This window comes from Cygnus atratus, chromosome 2, assembly GCF_013377495.2.
Source record: "Cygnus atratus isolate AKBS03 ecotype Queensland, Australia chromosome 2, CAtr_DNAZoo_HiC_assembly, whole genome shotgun sequence".
Taxonomy (NCBI): Eukaryota; Metazoa; Chordata; class Aves; order Anseriformes; family Anatidae; genus Cygnus; species Cygnus atratus.
In genome coordinates this window covers 159,864,964-159,882,376 of record NC_066363.1, presented here as the reverse complement: position 1 = coordinate 159,882,376, position 17,413 = coordinate 159,864,964, and the positions used below count along the sequence as shown (strand labels likewise).

The following is a 17,413-nucleotide window of genomic DNA, read 5'->3' as shown; positions in this document are numbered from 1 at the left end:
GCCCCCATGTACCCGTGTCCCACCCCCCGTGTCCCCATGCCCCTGTCCCTGTGTCCCCATCTCCTTGTCCCCATCTCCTTGTCCCCGTGCCACCACCCTGTGGCCCTATGCCCGTGTCCCCATAACCTTGTGTCCCTGCCTTCCCCTGTCCCCACAGCACTCCCCGTGTCCCCATGTCCTTGTGTCCCCATATCCCCATATCCCCGTCCCCACATCCCCGTCCCCACGTCCCCATAATGTCCCCACGTCCCCACGTCCCCACGTCGCATACCCCATGTCCCCGTGCCCCGCACCCCGTGCCCCGCACCCCGTGCCCCGCGCCCGTCTTGTGTCCCGTGCCCAGTGCCCCACGTCCCGCTCCCCGCATCCCATTCCCCGTGCCCAGTGCCCTGCGCCCCGTGCCCGACGTCCCGTGCCCCGCTCCCACCTCGCGCCCCGTGCCCCTTGCCCCGTGCCCCCCGTCCCGTGCCCGACGCCCCTTGCCCCGTGCCCCACGCCCCGCGCCCCCACGCCCCCACGCCCCACGCCCCGCGTCCCGCCCTGTGCCGCTGCCCGGGGCGGTGCCGCCTTCGCCCGCTTGTTCCCGGTTCCCGGCTCCGTTCCCCGGGGGCCGGCACCGGGCCCCATGCGGGCTCTGAGCGCGCGGCGACCCCGCAGGCTCCCGGCCATGGCGGCGGCGGCGGCGGCGGCGTCGACGGCGGCGTCGGGGGGCGGCCGGGCCCCGGTGCTGAGCGCCAGCAGCATGAACCCCGCGGTGCGGCGCGTGGAGTACGCCGTGCGGGGCCCCATCGTCACCCGCGCCCTGCAGCTGGAGCAGGAGCTGCGGCAGGTACGGGACAACCCCCCCCCACCCCCCCCTCCAGTCCCCAAACCTGGCCCCCCCCCCCCCCCCCCCAAGAGCTGGGGACCCCCCCCCAAGCCAGGACCCCCAGCCCCAGAGACCCCCCAGCCATGGGGACCCCCAAATTTGGGGTCTCCAGCCCACACCAGGGACCCCCGAGACCCCCAGACCCCCCCGCGCCCAGGACCCGATGGACCCAAGGACCCCCCCCCCCCGGATATGGGGTGCCCCAAACCAGGGACCCCCCCTGGACCCAGCGCCCCCTTCCCCAAATTTGGGGTCCCCCAAACCAGGCACCCCTTGCACTCAGGGTGTCCTCCCCCCAACCGGGCCCCTCCCAGATTTAAGGACCCCCCCCCCCCAGGGCACCCCCAGACCCAGTGACCCTCAGACCTGGCGACCCCAAATCAGGGACTGCCCCCAACCCCAGGACCCCCCAAAACCTGGGGACCCCCATTCCCAGGGACCCCCAAGACCCCCCAGCCCCCTCTGTCCTTGATCCTTTAGACCTAGGGAGCCCCCCCCCCTCGACTTGGGGCCCCCCCAAACCCAGCACCCCTTGGACCCAGGGACCCCCCAAGGCCCCCAGACCCCCAAACCAGGGAGCCCTGGACCCAGAGACCCCAAACCAGAGACCCCCCCCATACCAGGGATCCCCTCTATCCAGGACCGCCAAACCAAAGCCCCCCCCCCCATAAACCCCAGGACCCAACCCCAACCCTGGCACCCCCATCCCCAGGGACCCCAAACCCCCAAACCCGGCGACCCCAAACCTGGGACCCCCCCCAACCCCCCATACCCAGGGACCCCCAAGACCCCCAAACTGGGGACCCCCCCACCTTCCCCCCCCATACCCAGGAATTTTGGGACCCCCCCCCCCCCTTCCCCATGTCCCCTCCTGTCCCTTGTCACCCTCCCCTGCCCCCCCCCCCCCCCCCCGTGTCCCCGTGTCCCCATCTGGGCACTTTCCCACTGCCACCAGTGGCTCCCAGTGCCTCCCCCCCCCCCCCCCGATGGCCTTGTCCCCTCTTGTCACCCGGGGCCACCAAGGACACATCCCCGGGGGGGGGGGGTCATTGAATCCTTTGGCCCCCCCGGGGTGCTTGGGGACCCCCCCACACCCCGTGTCCCCAAGACGCTGTCATGCGCAGGCGACGTCCCCACCCCGCGTGGGCAGAGTCCGCCCCGTGGCCAAAGTCCGCGCCGGGGGGGTGGCGGCGCTGGGGACGTCCCCGGTGACCCCGTTACCAGCTGGCCCCAGTGTCCCCAGTTATCCCAGTGTCCCCACGTCCCCATGTCCCCCAGTGTCCCCGCGTCCCCACGTCCCCGTATCCCCAGTGTTCCCATTCCCCCATCCCCACGCCCCCCTTGTTCCCATTGTCTCCCGTCCCCATTGTTCCCATTTGCTCTGTCCCCAATGTCCCCACTCCCCTCGTCCCGTGTCCCCATGCCCCCCATCCCCCCGTCCCCATATCTGCCCTGTCCCCAATGCCCCCATATTCCCTCTGTCCCCATATCCCCCCATCCCCATGTCCCCATGTCCCCCCATCCCCATATCCCGTCCCCATGTCCCCAATGTCCCCGACGTCCCAAAGTCCCCAAAGTCCCCAAAGTCCCCATGGCCCCCCATATCCCCACGTCCCCATACCCCCATTATCCCCCTGTCCCCCTCACCCCCATGACACCCCCCGTGTCCCCTCTGCCCCCCCCACCCCCTGGTGCTCCACCCATGGGGCAGCCCCCCCCGACCCCGTCCCCATGTCCCCGTGTCCCCGTGTCCCCGCAGGGCGTCCCCAAGCCCTTCACCGAGGTGATCAAGGCCAACATCGGCGACGCCCACGCCATGGGGCAGAAACCCATCACCTTCCTCCGCCAGGTACGGGGCCGGGGCCGGGGCGGGGGGGGGGGGACACACACACGGTGCCCCCGGTGTCCCCGGTGTCCCCGGGGGGCTGACCCCGTCCCCGCAGGTGGCGGCGCTGTGCGTGTGCCCCGAGCTCCTGCGCCACGACGCCTTCCCCGAGGACGCCAAGGCGAGGGCGCGGCGGCTGCTGGACGCCTGCGCGGGGCAGAGCGCCGGTGAGGGGACGCTGGGGGGGACAGGGGGACAAGGTGGGCGGGGGGGGGGGGGACAGGGGGACTCGGGGGGTTGTGGGGGCAGGGGGACCGGGGGGACGGTGGGGGCGGTGGGGGCGATGGGGATGGTGGGGACAGGGGGGATAATGGGGACGGGGGGTCAATGGGGACCACGGGGACAGGGGGGACAATGGGGACAATGAGGCCATGGGGGTGGTGGGGACAGGGGGGACAATGGGGACAGGGGGGACAATGGGGACAATGCGGACAGGGGGTCAATGGGGACCATGGGGACAGGGGGTCAATGGGGACCATGGGGACAGGGGGGACAATGGGGATGATGGGGACAGTGGGGACCATGAGGATGGTGGGGACAGTGGGGACAGGGGGATTTGGGGACAATGGGGACGGGGGGGACCATGGGGATGACGGGGACAATGGGGACTGTGGGGATGATGGGGGCAGTGGGGGTGGTGGGGACAATGGGGACAGGGTGACCATAGGTGTGGTGGGGACATTGGGGACAGTGGGGACAGGGAGGCAGTGGGAGCCACAAGGACCATGGGGACAATGGGGACAGGGGGACCGTGGGGATAGTGGGGACAGTGGGGACCACAGGGACATGGGGGGGACAATGGGGATGGGGGACCAGTGGGGACAGGGGGACAATGGGGACAAGGAGACGGGGGAGCCACAAGGACCGTGGGGACAATGCAGGGCATGGGGACAACGAGGACAGTGGGGACGTGGGGACAACGGGGACATGGGGACGTGGGGACAACGGGGACAGGGGGACAGTGGGGATCTTGGGGACGCGTTGGGGACGCGCTGGGGACAGCCAGCCCCGGTGGCCGCCAGGTGCCTACAGCGCCAGCCCCGGCATCGAGGCCATCCGCCAGGACGTGGCGCGGTTCCTGGAGCGCCGCGACGGCGTCCCCGCGCGTCCCCAGGACATCTTCCTGGCCACCGGCGCCAGCGACGCCATCGTGGTGGGGACCTGTCCCCGTCCCTGTCCCTGTCCTGTCCCCATCCCTGTCCCCATCCCCGTTCTGTCCCTGTCCCCGTCCCTGTCCCTGTCCCCGTCCCCGTCCTGTCCCTGTCCCTGTCCCTGTCCCCATCCCCGTCCCCGTCCCCGTCCCCGTTCCCACGCCCGGCGGTGGCACGGCCACAAAGGTCCCTTTGTGCCACCCCTGGCACTGTCCCCTGGGGGTGGTGCCATGCGCGGGGGGGGGGGGGGGGGGCGCGGGGGGCTGGGACCCGGCTCCGGTGTCCCCAGGGCGCCTGCTGGCACCGCTGGCACCGCGCCGCTGGCACCGGCAGTGTCCTGTCCCCGGCGTCCTGTGCCCGCAGCGTCCTGGTCCTACAAATGTCCTTGTCCCCACACCGTGCCCGTCCCCACACTGTGCCTGTCCCCATAATGTCCGCTTAATGTCCCCTTAATGTCCTCTTAATGTCCCCTTCCCCACACTGTGCCTGTCCCCATAATGTCCCCAGCCCCACAGTGTCCTTGTCCCCACAATGTCCCCAGCCCCATAACGTCCCCCTCCCCGTAATGCCCCTGTCCCCGCAGTGCCCCTGTCCCCACGCTGTCACCGTGCCCACGATGTCCCCAGGCCACCTCACTGCCCCATTGTCCCTGTCCCCATGCTGTCCCTGTCCCCTTACCCCCCCCATCCCAGTCACCACCCTGTCCCCTCACTGTCCCCACTGTCCTCATCCCCATCCCCTCCCTGTCCCTGTCCCCATCCCCTCATTGTCCCCTCACTGCCCTGTCCCCTTTCTGTCCCCGTCCCCTCACTGCCCCCATCCCTGTGTCACCCCATTTTTGTACCACCCCATCCTGGCGTCATCCCACCCCGGTGTCACCCCCTCCCTGTACCACCCCCTCCCTATGTCACCCTGTCCCTTCACTGCCCCTGTCCCCATGTCACCCCAACCCCATGTCACCCTGTCCCCATGTCACCCTATCCCTCTGTCACCCCCTCCCCGGGTCACCCTGTCCCCTCACTGTCCCTGTCCCCTTTCTGTCCCCATCCTGTCACTGCCCCCGTCCCCATGTCACCCCATCCCTTCCCTGTCCTCGTCCTCATGTCACCCCATCCCCATGTCACCCCATCCCTGTGCCACTGTATCCCCACATCACCATGTCCCCATGTCACCCCCTCCCCATGCCACCCTGTCCCCTCCCTGCCCCATCCCCGTGTCACCCCATCGCCACGTCACCCCAACCCCGTGCCACCTTGTGCTTGTGCCACCCTGTCCTGTCCCCGTCCCTTCCCGTCCCTGTCACCCTGTCCTCATATTACTTCAACCCCATGTCACCCCAACCCCGTGCCACCCCATCCCCCTGTCACCCCATCCCAATGTCACACCATCCCTGTGCCACCCCGTCCCCTCCCCATCCTGTCCCCATGTCGCCCCATCCCTGTGCCACCCCATCCCCGTGCTCCCCGTCCCCCTGTCCCTGTGTCACCCCTTCTCCATGTCACCCCAACCCCATGTCACCCCATCCCACTATTACCCTGTCCCTGTGCCACCCCATCCCTGTGCCACCCCATTCCCACATCACCATGTCCTTGTGTCACCCTGTCCCTGTGTCACACTGTTCCCGTGTCACCCCAACCCCGTGCCACCCTGTCCCTGTGCCACCCCACCACCACGTCACCCCATCGCCATGTCACCCCATCCCCATATTACCCCATCCCCGTGCCACCCAATCTCCGTGCCACCCTGTCCCCATATCACCATATCCCTGTGTCACCCCATCCCTGTGTCACCCCATCCCTGTGTCACCCCAACCCCATGCCACCCTGTCTCTGTGCCACCCCATCACCACGTCACCCCATCGCCATGTCACCCCATCGCCATGTCACCCCATCCCCTTGCCACCCCATCGCCTTGTCACCCCAACCCCATGTCCACCCTGTCTCCACATCACCATGTCCCCACGTCACTCCATCCCCATGTCACCCTGTCCCCGTGTCACCCCATCGCCGTGTCACCCCATCCCCATATTACCCCATCCCTGTGCCACCCAATCCCCATGTCAAGCCAACCCCGTGCCCCCCACCCCCATGCCACCCCGTCCCCATGCCATCCCATTCCCATGTCACCCCAACCCCATGTCACCCCAACCCCATGTCACTCCATCCCCATGCCACCCTGTCCCCACATCACCATGTCCCCGTGTCACCCCATCCCCACGTCCCCCCGTCCCCATGCCACCCCACCCCAATGCCCCCCATCGCCCCTCGCCCACCTCCCACCACCGCCCCCCCCCCCCCCAACACAGAGCATCCTGAAGCTGCTGGTGGCCGGCGAGGGCGGTGCGCGCACGGGGGTGCTGGTGCCGGTGCCGCAGTACCCGCTGTACTCGGCGGCGCTGGCGGAGCTGGGCGCGGTGCAGCTGGGCTACCTGCTGGCCGAGGAGCGCACCTGGGCGCTGGACCCCGCCGAGCTGCGCCGCGTGCTGGACGAGGGCCGCCGCCGCTGCTGCCCCCGCGCCCTCTGCGTCATCAACCCCGGCAACCCCACCGGTACGGCACCGCGGGCACCGCGGGCACTGCGGGAACTGCGGGCACTGCAGGCACCGCCTGGGGTGGGAGCACCGGGGTCGTACTGGGGTTCGACTGGGATCCCAAGGTCATACTAGGAGCCCCCCAGGGTCATACTGGGAGCCCCAGGTTGGACTGGCAGCCCTGGTGTTATACTGGGAGGCCTGGTGTTATACCGTTATAATGGGAGCCCTGGGGTCATACTGGGAGCCCGGGGTTGTACTGGGAGCACTGGGGTTGGACTGGGGGCACTGGGGTCGGTCTGGGAGCTCTAGTGTTTATACTGGGAGGCCTGATGTTATACTGGGAGCACTGGGGTCGTACTGGGGGCCCTAGGGGTTGGACTGGGAGCACTGGGGTCATAGTGGGGGCCCTAGAGTCATACTGGGAGTCCTGGTGTCATACTGGGAGTCCTGGTGTCATACTGGGAGCCTGGGATCATACTGGGAGCCTGGGACCAGACTGGGAGCCCCGGGGTCATACTGGGAGCCCCAGGGTCATACTGGGAGTCCTGGGGTTATACTGGAAGCCTGGAACCAGACTGGGAGCCCCAGGGTCATACTGGGAGACCCAGTGTCATACTGGGAGCCCTTGATCATACCGGGAGTCCTGGTGTTATACTGGGAGCTCCAGGGTCATACTGGGAGCCGTAGTGTTATACTGGGAGGCCAGTGTCATACTGGGAGCCTGGGGACAGACTGGGAGCCCTGGTGTTATCCTGGGAGCCTGGGCTCGTACTGGGAGCCCCTGGGTCATACTGGGAGTGATGGGGTCATACTGGGAGCCTGAGGTCATACTGGGAGAGCTGGGGTTGGACTGGGAGCCCCAGGGTCATACTGGGAGCCTGGGACCAGACTGGGAGCCCAAGAGTCATACTGGGAGCCCAAGAGTCATACTGGAAGCCCCGGGGTCATACTGGTAGCCTGGGGTTATACTGAGAGCCCCAAGTCGTACTGGGAGCCCTGGTGTTAGACTGGGAGCCCCTGGGTCATACTGGGAACCTGGGGTCATACAGGAAGCCTGGGGTCATACTGGGAGCACTGGGTCATACTGGAAGCCCTGGGGTCAATGTCCTACTGCTAATAGGACCCAAATACCCTCCCGGGACTGGGACCCCAATGCTCTACAGGTAATGGGACCCCAATACTCTACTGGGACCCCCAATGCCCTACTGGTAATGGGACCCCAGTGCCCTACTGGGACTGGGACCCCAATGCCCTAGCAGTAGTGGAACCCCTAATGTCCTACCAGTAATGGGACCCCCAATGCCCTACTGGTAATGGTCCTCCCAGTACCCTACTGCTACTGGTCCCCCCATACTCCTCTGGTCCCGTCTCCCTATCCCCCCGTGTCACTGGCGCTCCCCAACGCCCCGTGCCCCCCCAGGGCAGGTGCAGAGCCGCGAGTGCATCGAGGCCGTCATCAAGTTTGCCTACGAGGAGCGTCTCTTCCTGCTGGCCGACGAGGTGAGGGACGGGGCCCCCCCGGCCGGCCGTGGCCCCCAGCCCGCGCTGACGCAGCCCCCCGCAGGTCTACCAGGATAACGTGTACGCCGAGGGCGCCACCTTCCACTCCTTCAAGAAGGTGCTGGCCCAGCTGGGGCCGCCCTATGCCAACACCGTGGAGCTCGCCTCCTTCCACTCCATCTCCAAGGGCTTCGCCGGCGAGTGGGTGGCCCTGACACGGGGTGGGGGGGCCCATGGGTGCTGGGGTGGGGGGCACAGGGACCCTACGGGGTGGGGTGGGGATGTGGTGGCCCCATGGGTGCTATGGGGTGTGGGGTGGGGATGTGGCCCTATGGATCCTATGGGTTGGGGTGCGGACGTTGTGGACCATGGGGTAGGAATAGGGACACCATGGTTCCAGGGATGCTCTGGGGATGGGGACGTGGTGGCCCTGTGGACCCTATGGGGTGGGGATGTGGTCCCATGGACCCTATAGGGTGGGGATGTGGTGGCCCCATGGATGCTGTGGGGTGGGGATGATGTGGACCATGGGGTAAGAATAGGGACACCATGGCCCCATGGATGCAATGGGGTAGGGTTGGGGAAGTGGCCCCATGAAACCTATGGGGTGGAGATGGGGATGGGGATGGAGATGTGGCCCCATGGACCCTATGTGGTGGCCTCATGGATTCTCTGGAGTGGGATGGGGATGGGGATGGGGATGGGGAAGGGGATGTGGTGGCCCCATGGGTGCTATGGGGTGGAGTGGGGGGTGTGGCTCTATGGACCCTATGGGGTGGAGATAAGGATGTGGTGGATCATGGGGTAGGAATATGGACACCATGGCCCCATGGATGCTGTGGGTGGGATAGGGATGGGGATGTGGTGGCCCCATGGCCCTTATGGGGTGGGGATAGGGATGTTGTAGATCATGGAGTAGGAATAGGGACACCATGGCCCCGTGGGTGGTGTGGGGTGGGATGGGGATGTGGTTGATCATGGGGAAGGAATAGGGATGCCATGGGTGCTGTGGGGTGGAGATGTGGTGGCCCCATGGATGCTGTGGGGTGGGGATGTCAGTGGAGGGGTCCTGGTGGGGGTTCCTGCCTGGGGTCCCCATCCGAGGAGCTGCCACCGCCGCCTCCCTGTCCCCATCCCCGTCCCCGTGGCCGTCCCCATCCCGGTGGCAGCGGGGCCGTGTGGTGCAGGTGTGGGTTCCGTGGTGGGTACGTGGAGGTGGTGAACATGGACCCCGAGGTGCAGCAGCAGCTGGCCAAGCTCGTGTCGGTGCGGCTCTGCCCCCCCGTGGCTGGGCAGATCCTGCTGGATGCCGTCGTCAACCCCCCGCAGCCAGGGGAGCCCTCGTATGAGGGATTCATGGCGGTGGGTGCGGGGTGGGGGTGGTGGGGTGGGATGGGATGGGATGGGGATGGGGATGGGGATGGGATGGGATGGGATGGGATGGGATGGGATGGGATGGGGATGGGATGGGGATGGGGATGGGATGGGATGGGATGGGATGGGATGGGGATGGGATGGGGATGGGATGGGGATGGGGATGGGATGGGGATGGGATGGGATGGGATGGGATGGGATGGGGGATGGGGATGGGATGGGATGGGGATGGGATGGGATGGGGGATGGGGATGGGATGGGATGGGGATGGGGATGGGATGGGATGGGATGGGATGGGGATGGGATGGGATGGGATGGGGATGGGGATGGGATGGGATGGGGATGGGGATGGGATGGGATGGGGATGGGATGGGATGGGGATGGGATGGGATGGGATGGGGATGGGGATGGGGATGGGATGGGGATGGGATGGGATGGGGTGGGATGGGGATGGGATGGGATGGGATGGGGATGGGATGGGGATGGGATGGGGATGGGATGGGATGGGATGGGATGGGATGGGATGGGATGGGGATGGGATGGGATGGGATGGGATGGGATGGGGATGGGATGGGGCACAAGAGATGGGGATGGGGTACATGGGGTGGGAAATGGGGTTCATGGGGTGGGCACAGCCCCATCATGCCCCCATTTGCCCCCCCCCCCCCCAGGAGAAGCAGGCCGTGCTGAGCGCTCTGGCGCAGAAGGCGAAGCTCACCCAGGAGATTTTCAACCGCACGCCCGGCATCCGCTGCAACCCGGTGCAGGGCGCCATGTACGCCTTCCCCCGCATTGAGCTGCCGCCCCGTGCCCTGCAGGCGGCACAGGTACGTGCCGTGGGGCTGGGGTCACCATGGGGCTGGGGTCACCCTGGGGCCGGGGTCGCCGTGGGGCCAGGGTCGCCGTGGGGCTGAGCGGTGCCGCCCACAGGCGCAGGGCCAGGCCCCCGACATGTTCTTCTGCATGCGGCTGTTGGAGGAAACCGGGATCTGCGTGGTGCCCGGCTCCGGGTTCGGGCAGAAGGAGGGCACCTTCCACTTCAGGTGTGGGGACAGGGACAGGCATGGGGGACAGGGATGGGATGGGGACCAGGGTTGGGATGGCAGAGAACAGGGTCATGAGTGGGGATAGGGTTAGGGACAGGGACAGGGGTGTGTGGGGACGGGGACAGGGCCATGAATGGGGCCAGGGATGGGGTGGATGGGGAGAGGGGTGGGATGGTCAAGGTCAGGGTCACTACTGGGGACATGATAAGGGTTGGGGACAGGGACAGGGCAGATGGGGCGTGGTCATGGCTGGAGTATGGTAGAGGACGGGGGCATGGTTTGGGATGGGGCAGGGTTGGGATGGATGGGGATAGAAGATCAAGGCTGGGAAGAGGGACAGGGTCAGGGACAGGGACAGGGACAGGGACAGGGACAGGGACAAGATGGATGGGTCCAGGCCAGGCTCAGGACTCTGCCCCTCCCCAGGACCCCCACACCTCCCCCAGGTCCCCACCCCCATTCCCATCCCCACTCCTGTCCCTAGTGGGGCTGGAGCCCCCCAAAAGCCCCAGCACCAGCTGGGGGCTGTGGGGATCCCGGGGCTGGGGGGTGGGGGGCACAATGTGGGGGGTGCTGGGGGGGTCCCAACGCCCAACCTGGTGTCCCCCCCCCCCCCCCAGGATGACCATCCTGCCGCCCGCAGACAAGCTGCAGGTCCTGCTGCAGAAGCTCAGCGCCTTCTACACCAAGTTCGTCAAGGAGTTCTCCTAACGAGCTCCCCCCCCGCCCTCCCCCCCAAATCCCGTCCAACCCCCTGCAGGGCCCTGCATGGGCGCCCCCAGGCTTGGCGGGGGGGGCTCACGGGGGGCCGGGGGGTGGATATTGTATATCTCATGATAAACGGTCAGCAACAGCTGTGCCGCCGCGTCCGTGGCTGTGGGGGGGCACCCATGGGTGTCCCCTCCTGATGGTGATGGGGGGGGCCCCACCGGGGTGACCATGGGGTGTCCCAGGTCCCCATCATGTCCCCATGGTGCTCCATGTCCATGAGGTGCCCCAAGTCTCCATCACGTTCCCAGGGTGTCCCATGTCCCCATGGTGTCCCATGTCCATGGGGTGTCCCATGTCCTCATGGTGTTCCATGTCCCCGTGGTGTCCCTCGTCTATGCGGTGCCCCATATCTGTATGGTGCCCCACGTCCCCATGGTGTCCACGTCCCCATGGTGTCCCACGTCCATGACATGCCCCATGTCCTCATGGTGTTCCATGTCCCCATGGTGTCCCTTGTCTACGGGGTGCCCCATATACATATGGTGCCCCATGTCCCCATGGTGCCCCATCTCCCCAGGGTGTCACACATCCCCATCACATCCCCATGGTGTCCCACGACCCATCACATCCCATGTCCCCATTACATACCACATTCCCATGGTGCCTCATGTCCCCATGGTGTCGTGTGTCCCCATCACGTCCCACGTCAAAGTGACACGCTTAGTGGATGAGGGAAAGGCTGTGGATGTGGTCTACCTTGACTTCAGTAAGGCTTTTGACACCATTTCGCACAACATTCTCCTCACGAAACTGGCTGCTCGTGGCTTGGACTGGCGTACGCTTCGTTGGGTTAAAAACTGGCTGGATAGCCGGGCCCAGAGAGTTGTGGTGAATGGAGTCAAATCCAGTTGGAGACTGGTCGCTAGTGGAGTCCCCCAGGGCTCAGTACTGGGGCCAGTCCTCTTCAATATCCTTATCGATGATCTGGACGAGGGGATCGAGTGCACCCTCAGTAAGTTTGCAGATGACACCAAGTTAGGTGCGTGTGTCAATCTGCTCGAGGGCAGGAAGGCTCTGCAGGAGGATCTGGATAGGCTGGACCGATGGGCTGAGGTCAACTGTATGAAGTTCAACAAGGCCAAGTGCCGGGTCCTGCACCTGGGGCGCAACAACCCCAAGCAGAGCTACAGGCTGGGAGATGAGTGGTTGGAAAGCTGCCTGGCCGAGAAGGACCTGGGAGTACTGGTTGATAGTCGGCTGAATATGAGCCAGCAGTGTGCTCAGGTGGCCAAGAAGGCCAACAACATCCTGGGCTTGTATAAGAAGCAGTGTGGCCAGCAGGTCTAGGGAAGTGATTGTCCCCCTGTACTCGGCTCTGGTGAGGCCGCACCTTGAGTCCTGTGTTCAGTTTTGGGCCCCTCGCTACAGGAAGGACATGGAGGTGCTCGAGCGAGTCCAGAGAAGGGCGACGAGGCTGGTGAGGGGTCTGGAGAACAAGTCTTACGAGGAGCGGCTGAGGGAGCTGGGCTTGTTCAGCCTGGAGAAGAGGAGGCTCAGGGGCGACCTTATCGCTCTCTACAGTTACCTTAAAGGAAGCTGCAGCGAGGTAGAGGTTGGTCTGTTCTCCCACGTGCCTGGTGACAGGACAAGGGGGAATGGGCTAAAGTTGCGCCAGGGGAGGTTTAGGTTGGATATTAGGAAGAACTTCTTTACTGAAAGGGCTGTTAGGCATTGGGATGGGCTGCCCAGGGAAGTGGCTGAGTCGCCATCCCTGGAGGTCTTTAAGAGACGTTTAGATGTTGAACTTAGTGATATGGTTTAGTGGAGGGCTTGTTAGTGTTAGGTCAGAGGTTGGACTCGGTGATCTTGGAGGTCTCTTCCAACCTAGACGATTCTGTGATTCTGTGATCACGTCCCACATCCCCATGGTGTCCAACATCCCCATCACATCCCATGTCCCCATCACCTCCCATGTCCTCATGGTGCCCTATGTCCTCGTGGTGTCCCCATCACGTCCCACATTCCCATGGTACCGAACATCCCCATGACATCCCACATCCTCATCACATCACACATCCCCGTTATGTCCCATGGTGCCCCATGTCCTCATGGTGTCCTGTGTCCCCCTCACATCCCACATCCCCATTACATCCCACACCCCGTCATGTCCTATGTCCCCAAGGTGCCCCATGTCCGTGGGGTGTCCCACGTCCCCATCACATCCCACATCCCCCTGCTATCCCATGTCCCCATCACATCCCACATTCCCATGGTGCCCCATGTCCCCCGCTGTGGGGCAGGGCCTGGCTGTGGGCTCCCCACCTGATGTCACCAGCTGGCCTTGTGAAGGCCTTGTCCCCACCATGGGGCAGGAGCTGGCTCGCCAGAGCCACCCCACGTCCCCACGCCACAGCAGGGGGATGTCATCATGGGGTGGGTCCCCGAGCACCCTGGGGACCTGGGGGACCTTGGGTGGCCATGGGGACCCTTTACCTGCCCTGTTGACACCCCATTACCTGCCCCATTGACACCCTTATTAACAGCCCCATTAACACCCCCATTACCTGCCTTATTAATACCCCATTTACCCATCCCATTAATACTCCTGTTTCCTGGCCCATTAACATGCCCATTACCTGCCCTGTTACCCATGCTATCACCCACCCTGTTGCTTGCCCCGTATGTTATCCCATTACCTGCCCCATTACCTTCCCGTTACCCAATCCCATTATGCACTCCATTACCCACCCCATTACCTTCCTAATTACCTACCCTACTACCTTCCCCATTACCCACCCCATTACCCTTCCCAGTACCCGCCCCGAGCTCACCACACCACCAGGCCAACCTGATCTGGTGGGTGGCAACCCTGCCTATGGCAGGGTGTTGGGGTTAGAGGATCCTAAAGGTCCCTTCAAAGGAGAGCCATTCTGTCATCCCCATCCCCACCTCCATCCCATCCCGTCCCCATCCCCATCTCACCCCAGTGCACTTTGGGTGCTGCAGTCACACTCAGGCATTTATTAGGGTCCCCAGCACCACGCTGGGTGAGGACATCCCTGTCTGGGATGGGGACACCCACGGGTGACACCCAGTGTTCACCACCACGCACCGAGGGCAGCAGAGGTCCCACGGGGTGCCCATGGGGCACGGTGTAGGGCCCGGCCATCCCAGTGGACACAGGGCACACAGCCCCACCGGCCCCACTGCAGGAGGAGGAACCCCGGGCACCAGGTGGAGAAGATGGGGACAGCGCGGGGACCCCTGGGGCCGGCCCAGGAAGGGGGCAGCAGCCATGCCCCCCCCGGGGGCCACTCAGGGCTCCAGGAAGGTGCCATAGACCTCGACCTCACAGAGTGCCAGCTGCTCCTCGCGCCCGGGGATGAGGATGGAGACGTAGCGGCCCCACAGCCCCCGGCAGCACACGGTGCTGAGCGAGCCGGGGCCGGTGTCGGCGATGATACCGCAGCTGCCGGAGGGACAGGAGGAGAGGCGGTGCTGAGCGGGGATGGCGGTGCTGAGCGGCCCCGGTGGCATCGCCCACCTGACTCACATGGGGTTGTCCCTGCCGCGCTCGGCCGGCGCGTCCCCAACGTGGACCTGGGCGCCGCGCAGGCGCTGCCAGCAGCAGTCCTGCCGGTTCTTCACCAGCACCGCCACCACCGCGTGCCGCCCACCCAGGTCCACGGCCCACCAGGGCTCGTGCTCGCGCCGCGTGTGGCTGCAGGAGCCGTGCCGCCAGTTGCTGTCCCGGTTGCCGTCCACTGCGTTGGCCGCCGCACCGGCCCCACTGGAGGTGGACAACTGCATCGCCCGCTGCTCCCGCGCCACGTTGGGTGCTGCCAACACCACGGGGAGGGTGGGCACGGGATGGGCATGAGGTCAGGGCTGTGGGTGGGGGTCTCTGTGTGTTATTTTGGGGGGGTCCCTCACCTCCAGGCAGAGGGGCGCAGCCCTGCAACAGCACCTCCACCTCGCACAGCACCAGCGCATCCTCGCGCTCGGGGATGAGGATGGAGACGTAGCGGCCCCGCAGCCCCCGGCAGCACACGGTGCTGAGCGAGCCGGGGCCGGCGTCGGTGATGACGCCGCAGCTGCCGGGGGGGACAAGAAGGTGAGCCGTGGTACCCACAACAGACAGGGGGGCTCTGGGGAAGGGCACGGGGGGCTCACACGGCGTTGCGCCGGCCGCCGTCCAGCAGCGAGTCGCCCACGTGGACCTCGGCACCCTTGAGGTGCTCCCAGCAGCAGTCGTGCCGGTTTTGCACCACCACGGCCTCGACGGCGCGGCGCCCGCCCAGGTCCACCCGCCACCAGGGCTCGGGCTCCTCCAGCGTGTGGGCGCAGGAGCCCTGCTCCCAATTCCCATCCCGGTTGCCATCCACCGCGTTGGCGGCGCCGCTGGTGGCATCCAACATGGAAGACTGGGTGGCCGGACGGCCCAGCGCCGCGTTGGGGGCTGTGGGTGCGAGGGGAGGTGGTGACACCCCCGTCGCTGTGCCGGACGGACAGAGGGAGGCCTTGGGGACCCTGTCGCTCACCGCCAGGCGTCGCGGCGCAGCCCTGCTCCACCACCTCCACCTCACACAGGCTCAGCTGCTCGTGGCGCCGAGGCACGGTGACAGTGACGTAGCGTCCCGGCATCCCGCGGCAGCACACGGTGCTGGTGGAGCCGGGGCCGGTGTCCGTGATGGCACCACAGCTGCGGGACAGGGAGGCGGTGAGGGCGGTGAGGGAACGGTGGCGCAGCGCGGGCTGGGCACGGCAGCACTCACACCGGGTTGTCGGTGCCGTGACCGGCGAGGGAGTCCCCAACGTGGACACGGGCGCCCTTCAGGCGGTGCCAGCAGCAGTCCAGGCGGTTCTTCACCACCACGGCTGCCACGGCGCGGCTCTGGCCCAGGTCCACCGTCCACCACGGCTCCCGCTCCCTCTTGGTCTGGGTGCAGGAGCCGTGCCGCCAGCGGCCGTCCCGGTTCCCGTCCACGGCGTTGATGGCGCTGCCAGCCGGCCTGGCTGTGGAGGACTGCATCGCCGGGCGCCACAGCGCCAGGTTTTGGGCTGGGGACACCACGGGACAGTGGCGCCAGCTCCGGGCTCTCACCACCGGCATGGAGCCGGTGCCTGGAACCCCTCCTTGCCCTGCATCCCCCTCCTGCCATACGGCCATGTACTGCAGCGTGGCACAGCACACACGGCACACACACCACGCCAGCGGGCACACGCAACATCCCTGTCCCTCACCCCCGTGGCCCCCCGCTCCTCCCCTATATTTGCCAGCACCGAACCAAGGCCACAGCACCGTGGTGGCACCGGAGGCGGCCTCCCCCTTACCGCCGGGCGGAGGGAGGCAGCTCTGCGCTGTCACCTCCACTTCGCACAGGACGAGGAAGTCGATGCGGCCGGGAATGACGATGGAGACGTAGCGGCCCGGCAGCCCGTTGCAGCAGATGGTGCTGGTGGAGCCGGGGCCGGTGTCCAGGACGGCCCCGCAGCTGCCGGGGGAGGAGCGGGAGGTTGCTGAGGGGCCACGGCACTGCTGCGGGTACAGGCGGGACCCCGCCGGGGACCCCACTCACATGGGGTTGTTCCTGCCGTGGTCGGCCGGTGAGTCCCCGACGTGGACCTGGGCGCCCACGAGGCTGTCCCAGCAGCAGTCCCGCCGGTTGGTGAGGGTGACAGCGAGGACGGCGTGCCGCCGGCCCAGGTCCACGCTCCACCAGGGCTCCAGCTCCTTCTCGGTGTGGGCGCAGGAGCCGCGCTCCCACTCGCTGTCGCGGTTCCCGTCCACGGCGTTGGCGGCCAGGCTGATGGCGTTCAGTGTGGACGACTGGGTGACGGCGCGGCCCCGCGCCACGTTGGGGGCTGCAACGGCCACGGGAGCGCGGATGACGGCTGCCGGCACCGGGACCCTCCCCGTGCCGTCCTCCCAGCCCCAGGGGCCGCCCCTCACCTCCGGGCAACGCGGTGCATCCCTGCAGCAGCACTTCCACCTCGCACAGCACCAGCGCGTCCTTGCGCCCGGGGATGAGGATGGAGACGTAGCGGCCCTGCAGCCCCCGGCAGCACACGGTGCTGAGCGAGCCGGGGCCGGTGTCGGCGATGACGCCGCAGCTGCCGGGGGGACAGGAGGAGAGGCGGTGCTGAGCGGGGATGGCGGTGCTGAGCGGCCCCGGTGGCATCGCCTGCCCGACTCACATGGGGTTGTCCCGGCCGCGCTCAGCCGGCGCGTCCCCAACGTGGACCTGGGCGCCACGCAGGCGCTGCCAGCAGCAGTCCTGCCGGTTCTTCACCAGCACCGCCACCACCGCGTGCCGCCCGCCCAGGTCCACGGCCCACCAGGGC

At 66.6% G+C, this 17,413-nt stretch overlaps 2 protein-coding genes across 2 annotated transcripts in view; one reads left to right on the top strand and one right to left on the bottom strand.

Moving 5' to 3' along the window:
* Positions 1–744, bottom strand: part of DGAT1 (diacylglycerol O-acyltransferase 1) — a 5,819-nt gene extending 5,075 nt beyond the window's left edge. Inside the window, exon 1 of the mRNA XM_050708793.1 lies at positions 623–744. Within this exon, the coding sequence (XP_050564750.1) occupies positions 623–744 (122 nt within the window). The remainder of the gene's footprint in view (positions 1–622) is intronic.
* Positions 722–11,068, top strand: GPT (glutamic--pyruvic transaminase). The gene is made up of 11 exons (XM_035566384.1): positions 722–829; positions 2,628–2,717; positions 2,812–2,920; positions 3,776–3,906; positions 6,210–6,453; positions 7,858–7,937; positions 8,002–8,138; positions 9,125–9,299; positions 9,983–10,138; positions 10,242–10,354; positions 10,978–11,068. Exons 1-11 carry the CDS (start codon positions 743–745, stop codon positions 11,066–11,068), a joined length of 1,413 nt encoding a protein of 470 aa, XP_035422277.1. The 5' UTR covers positions 722–742.
* The last annotated feature ends 6,345 nt before the right edge of the window (positions 11,069–17,413 follow it).

Coding starts and splice junctions, on each gene's coding strand:
- GPT (XM_035566384.1), top strand. CDS start 743: ATGAACCCCGCGGTGCGGCGCGTGGAGTACGCCGTGCGGGGCCCCATC. Junction 2,921..3,775: donor CTGCGCGGGGCAGAGCGCCG/GTGAGGGGACGC, acceptor GGTGGCCGCCAG/GTGCCTACAGCGCCAGCCCC. Junction 3,907..6,209: donor GCGCCAGCGACGCCATCGTG/GTGGGGACCTGT, acceptor CCCCCAACACAG/AGCATCCTGAAGCTGCTGGT.